Source organism: Aspergillus fijiensis, assembly GCF_003184825.1.
Source record: "Aspergillus fijiensis CBS 313.89 unplaced genomic scaffold BO72scaffold_60, whole genome shotgun sequence".
NCBI lineage: Eukaryota > Fungi > Ascomycota > Eurotiomycetes > Eurotiales > Aspergillaceae > Aspergillus > Aspergillus fijiensis.
Genome location: NW_024469036.1, coordinates 123,571 through 130,085, shown reverse-complemented (window position 1 = coordinate 130,085; position 6,515 = coordinate 123,571). Strand labels below are relative to the sequence as shown.

The 6,515-nt window shown below is 51.7% G+C and overlaps 2 protein-coding genes across 2 annotated transcripts; both read left to right on the top strand.

The window, feature by feature from the left end:
- The first annotated feature begins 1,625 nt into the window (after positions 1 to 1,625).
- On the top strand, positions 1,626 to 4,046 carry BO72DRAFT_451782 (UPF0187 domain membrane protein). Its single transcript, XM_040945576.1, has 7 exons — positions 1,626 to 2,125; positions 2,200 to 2,347; positions 2,403 to 2,487; positions 2,544 to 2,669; positions 2,720 to 3,069; positions 3,125 to 3,298; positions 3,355 to 4,046. Exons 1-7 carry the CDS (start codon positions 1,919 to 1,921, stop codon positions 3,699 to 3,701), a joined length of 1,437 nt encoding a protein of 478 aa, XP_040797420.1. The 5' UTR covers positions 1,626 to 1,918; the 3' UTR covers positions 3,702 to 4,046.
- Positions 4,047 to 4,887: 841 nt separating this feature from the next.
- On the top strand, positions 4,888 to 6,515 carry BO72DRAFT_243892 (class II aldolase/adducin family protein). The gene is made up of 4 exons (XM_040939946.1): positions 4,888 to 4,992; positions 5,060 to 5,164; positions 5,275 to 5,584; positions 5,673 to 6,515. The coding sequence occupies exons 3-4, from the start codon at positions 5,308 to 5,310 to the stop codon at positions 6,275 to 6,277; spliced, it is 882 nt and encodes a 293-aa protein (XP_040797419.1). The 5' UTR covers positions 4,888 to 4,992; positions 5,060 to 5,164; positions 5,275 to 5,307; the 3' UTR covers positions 6,278 to 6,515.

Genomic DNA, 6,515 nt, shown 5'->3' with positions numbered 1-6,515 from the left:
GGTGAAGATAATATGATTTGAAAATCAGCTATTTTATATGTAATACATGGGTGGCCGACTGGCTTACATGGCCGACTCGCTTACCAAACACGTTAGTTAACTATCGAACCGAGACCTCGAAACATGAAACAAAACAGCACAACGTGACTGTCATATTTGCAGGGTGTGTGTGGTGTGTGGTGTGGTAAGTTAATTAAACTATCCAGGGAGACTTGGCAAGGAGAGCCCAAGAAAAAGAAGGGGGGGGGAAGGGAAAATCAGGGGCTGATGTGCTGTAAGTGACTGACGCCCGAAGCCTGACATGGGCATGGCATGGGCATGGGCATGGGCATGGGCTTACCAACGAGAACGGCGCAAGCCACTTCATGCAGGCTTACGGGATGATGAAACGGATGTTTGATGTGGGTGAGAGGATAGTTGATTTGATCTATCATTATCTCGCCTCAGACTCTCTCATACAGAGTAAGGTGTGATACGGAGTAGACTTTCTTTCAGTTCTTCCAAGACGCAATAGTACCAGACAGACGGAACCCTTGAGATGCAGCAGAGATCAGTACTTGACCAACCTACCTGGTACATACAGTCAACGAACGCATTGGTCGTCCTCCGAGCCAATTCCCCATGAACGCTAGATGCTACTATTTTTTAAGGGTCCCGGACTCAACTCACGGAGTACACCGTATCGAAGTTATTGCCAAGGGCGTGTTATTATTGGACCGATGTAGCTCGGTTTCATTGTCTATCTGTAGGAGGGAACCTATTTTCGGGGAAATATTACGAGGCTTGCCCCTGCATGCAGGAATGGAGGGATGACAGCCAACCCAGCAAACTTCAAGCCATGGCTGCGGGTTCGGGTTGTTTTTGCCGCCACTCCCGATGATTGCCTTTCCAGAGGGCTGAAGATGGTGGAAATATGAGCTAGAGCACTTGAATTCCTGCGAATATGTAAGTCTGTAGCACAGGGAATTCTTAGAATTCCTCGGTGCACAACGAGAATAGTGACAGGACGGATGAAGGAGGCGCAGGAGACGGGAAGCAGAAGAATTGAATTGGCCAGCCCGCCAGTGAGCCAGTGTTTCAAAAACCCGACGGTCTGGCCTTTTGACAACCAACAAATCAACAAATCACACCGAGCAGCGCGATGGGGCGGCAGTAGCCGTTCTGAACCTGTGAACGGATGTGACGTTTTGGCCCGCGTGGCGTGGGCGAGCCAACTGGCAAATCTCCCAATGGCCACCAAATCTACTTGAGTACCTCCGGCCAGATGCCGATCGCCCTCGCCAATGCCCCGCCCCGTTCCAACTGTTGTCACGGAACTTCTTCTTGAGTCTGTGGGAACTTCTTCCATTGACTTTTTGTTTATTTGCATCGGCAGTGGCTGTACAGCAATAAAAGAGGAGACAGGATACGCGGTACAGTCCCCGTATTGTACGAGTACGCAAGTCGTACACGTACTTGACTGACTGACACTTCTTCTCGGCCATGGTCCAGAATACACCCTATTTGCGTTTGTTTCTTCCTATAATATTTTTTCTTTGCTCCAGACGAGAGCCAATGTGTGACCAACGCTTAAATTTAGTACTTGAGTAGTTCCTCAACTCATATTAAGCGTCGATTCAGCTCCAAACCCCCTCCCCCCCCCCCCCCAGATTTCGTTTCTAAATCTTCTTCCTTCTTCTCACTCCTGACTTCGTCAATCTTCGGAGTGGTATCCTTACTCCATCCCTCGCTATTAATTCCCATAGTCAATTCAACTAGTTGACTAGTCTCCTGATTTCGGTTTCTCTGTGGAGCCAATTCGTCGTTCTTCTCCCAAGGCAGGTCCTTTGTGTGCGAGCCGTATAATTCCTACTGTTCACCATCTTTGTTCCTCCCATTATTCTCTACTACACACTATCGTGCATCGCCTCCAGCAACCATGTCGGAAGAAGCAGGACACCAGGAGCAGCCTCCTATCGCGCCGGTCCAAACTGCAAAGAATGAACCCTCCGCCAATGTACAAGAGAAAACATTCCGGCCCGGCCGCTTGACGCCACGCCCCAGCTTCCTGGAAAATCTCGCCAATTCCCGTGACAGACAATTCATGCTTGACCGACGCAATTCGAGTGAACTCAATCGATATTTTGTATGTCATCGATGCAGTGATGGACTACCTCTGACCCGTGTGAAGCTGGGAAGCTGACTGCAGTGTATATATAGCATGGCCCCCGTGATCTCGACAGACACTCCAAATGGCCCCTCGCCTTCCGGATGCACGGCAGTATCATGCCCAAAATGATCCTTCCCCTGTTTCTGGTTGCCCTGTGGGCTACTGCTATCACCTGCATCTCCCGTTTCGTACATTCTCGTGAGTACGCCCTGTTAATGTGCTGAAAGAGCGTCTCTAATAGTTGGGTGATTAGTTGGCATCAATAGTATTCTGCTTACAATCACCGGTTTCGTGGTCAGTTTGGCGCTTTCATTCCGCAGTTCTACCGCCTATGAGAGGTAAGTAGTGGCCAATTGGATCTCGGTTCAACAGTACAAGTCTAACAGCATGGCAGATGGGCGGACGGCCGCAAATACTGGGCACTGCTGATCCAGACCTCCCGCAACCTCGCACGGACAATCTGGGTAAACACAGCTGAGCGTGAGGGAGAACTAGGAAAAGAGGATCTGCTGGCGAAGCTGTATGCTGCCCGGGTTACAAAGTCAAGAATGCATATGCTAACATTAGTAGGACGGCCTTCAACCTCATCCTTGCCTTTGCCGTCGCCCTCAAACATAAGCTGCGTTTCGAGCCTGATGTCGGCTACGAAGATCTGGCAGGCCTGATTGGTCACCTCGACACCTTCGCCAAAGAGGCACACGACCGTCAAGTCCTGCAGCCCCCGAAGAAGTCTGTCTGGAAGGAGATCGGTGAATCTCTGGGAGTTTCGTTTGCAGAGTCCAACCCACGCAAGCTCATCAAGCGGTCCAAGAAGCCTTTGGGACACCTGCCGCTGGAGATCCTGAACCACCTGTCCGCCTACATCGACCGCTGCATTGGCAACGGAACCTTGACCTGCGGTCTTCACCAAAGTCAAGCCAGTACGCTTTCCCGCCTTTTTTGTGATTCTATGCTTTCATGCTAATACCCTGCAAGTCAACGGTATCTCTAGCTTGAACGAATGTCTTACCGGAACGGAGCGTGTCCTCGATACCCCTCTTCCCGCCGCATACACCATCTCTATCGCCCAGATCTCCTGGATCTATGTCATGGTTCTTCCCTTCCAGATGTACAACTACCTGGGCTGGATCACCATTCCCGGCTCTATTGGTGTGTACTGATGCTATTTTGCCTACATCCAAAACTCTACTAACTCACAACTTCAGTCGCCGCATACATCATCCTCGGCCTTGCCTTCATCGGCAGCGAAATCGAGAACCCCTTCGGACACGACGTCAATGATCTGCCCCTGGAGACCTACTGCCGCCAACTCGCCAACGAGCTCGACATCATCTCCGCCATGCCCCCGCCCAAGTTGGACGAGTTTGGTGTCCGCGAGGATAACTTTGTACTCTTCCCTCTGAGCACCTCCGGCTACAACGAGTGGAAGGAACGCTCCGTCGACGAGATCCGCGCCGCCCTGCGGTCGAAAGTCGTCGCCAACACGGACCCAGCAGGGTCGGAGACAACAACCATGGTCGGAAGTATGAGCAGCAAGCAGTCGTCGGTTTGAGAGTTGTCGTGACCGTGCAAGATTATGATAGAGGAGTTTGAAATTTGGGGGGATACTGTGCATCCGTCACTGCAATGAGGGGGGACCAAAATTTGGGATCGGGCGTCTTTGTTTTTTCGAGCATGCGAGTCTGGTGTTAATTGTCGTTGGGCAAGGGTTGCCTCATAAATGATGGATGGATGGGTAAGATGTCTGTATGGATTGGCTTGTCTTCGGGTTTATTTTTGTTCCATGTTCGGGATTAAGAGTTGTATCGGTTCATCTATATGTGTAGATGGTGGCTATAGGCAAAAAATGGGGTCAATATACTCTCAATTCGCTCACATATCCGAGTTTGTATCACTCGGTCTGCATACTGGCTAGGTCGCTATCTCTTGGGAAACTGTTCTCTTATCCGACTCAGTACACCCTGATGGAAAGGGTGGATCTGTGCACAGTCGCTCTACTACCGTACTGCACGTGTGGGTGGAGTCCAAGTCTAGTGCGCTCGAATATATCCCCACCGACCCCAGCCAATCCATCAGATATGACATACAAATACAGTAGCGCAGTTCTGATGGCCCATGCGCTGCACCCTGGAACCGACCTCATACATACAGCCCGGATGGGAAGATTGACATGCGCACTGCATATATACCAGGCAAGTCAAGCTGCAGAACATAGTATTCCACTACCATCGATCTCAACCCGCGCTTACCCACCCTCCACCTATCGCCCCCGCCATCATCCACCATCATCCCAGAAGTCCCTTACACGTTCAAACCCGCTGTGTTTCCCTGCTTTCCCCTCTACAGCTACCAGTCACTGATAATAACGGTAACTAACTATCCATAACTAGTATTATGCAATCTCACCTGAACAACAGAGTACTAGGTATGACTGCCAGAACCCTAATTGAGCTGAACACACCCACAGCTGACCTCCTGCATCGATAACTGGAGGCCGCCCGCTTCACCCAGGTACTGTACCTTGCCTATCGCCCACCTTGCCCTTGCCCGTGCCCGTCAAGGTCTAACAGACCCCGAGCGTGAGCACAACACTTTTTCACTATAACAGGGGGCCCAGAGCGGATATCTTCCCCCCTCATGAGGATGAGGTGGGCTTTCTTGGTGACTTTCCCCCTTTCCGTACGGCTGGGTAACGCGCTGGACTTGGGTCTCACTTGGTATATCGTTGAGCATGGTTGGCTGGGTAGGGCAGGTAGGTCCCTTCAAGTTGACGATAGTCACGTGTGACTTGCGGAGAGAGAGAGAGAGAGAGAGTGTGTGTGTGTGTTTGTGTGTGTGTATGTGTGCGTCTACATCGGTGTTCATTCCACCGAGGAGCGTCGATTTACGGTGCTGATCCCTTTTATCCAGGGTGCTATCGAGGACCGGAAAAGCCTGAATCCAAGCGTGGAAATGTCGACGGGTTTGCGGGGTAACTAGTTCGATCTGAAGCGACTCTTACCGAGGGAGGAACAAGTTGAGTATATGTGTGTCCGAGTTTCTCCAGGATTGATCTCGAATTATTGCTATCTTCCACTTTCGTGGGCGTATCCCTGTCTTTTATTTATTGATTTTGGATATCACAGTCTTCGAATTACACTCTATCTACGATCGGAATCATGGCTCCATCGGTGACTGCAGCGGACCCTGAACCCGAGGCGAACAAACCCGGCAAGAGATCCGACATTCCACCGCAGCTACAGGTCCTCGGTAAGACCAAGGATGGCAGGGATCTGAAAGTGCGCCGATACCCCAAATTCCAGAGCCTGGAGGACGAGCGAGTATACCGGAAGCAGCACCTGGCAGCGGCGTTTCGTCTTTTTGCGGATCGTGGCTTCGACGAGGGTGTGGCGGGCCACATCTCCGTCCGAGATCCTATTCTCACCGATCATTTCTGTAAGCTTTGAGGACCACTTCCCCCGGCTTGAGGTTTGGTTTGTGTGGATGTGTCTTAGACCGTTAACGTGTCCGGACCTCGCCGTAGGGATCAACCCCCTCTCCGCACATTTCTCTCTCATCAAAGTCTCCGACCTGATACTGGTGGACGAGGATGGCTTGGTCGTCGAAGGCGATGAGCCCATCAACGCCCCCGCGTTCGCCATCCACTCGGAGATCCACAAAGCCCGACCGGATGTGAACGCCGCGTGCCATGCCCACAGCGTCGCGGGCAAGGCCTTTTCGTGCTTTGGCCGCGAGCTGGAGATGATCACGCAGGACGCACTGCGGTTCTACAAGAGCCATGGCGTCTACCGGGACTTCAAAGGTGTGGTTCTAGACCGGGAGGAGGGACAGCGGATCGTCGCCGCTTTGGGTGGGGGAAAAGCGGTGATTCTGCAGAACCATGGCCTGCTGACGGTAGGGGAGAGTGTCGATGAAGCGGCATTCTGGTTTATCAGTCTGGACAAAACCTGCCAGGCTCAACTCCTGGCCGATGCGGCATCCGCAGCGGGGTACGAGAAGATCATTATTGACGAAGAGGAGGCTTCTTATGCGGCCTTGCAGGTTGGGGGGCCGGAGAAAGGATGGTTGGCTTTTCAACCTTACTATGATGAGCAAGTTGCGAAAACGAAGGGCGGATTCCTTCTGTGAAGTGATTCGGATCATATGACGAGCCAGGGATGTTTGGCGGTTGGGCGCGAAAGATCCCGGACTATGAATCTATGCTGGAGTATGGTCCACTTGCCAAGCCTATTGATCAGGAGGAAGCTGGTCGAAGAGCCACCAATCCATCATGATCACCTCCAATGATGCAAAGGATTCACGGGGGTCAACCCTTGGTTTCGATGATCAGCTTTTATTCATTGATAGTGACATTAGGATGAGCCAT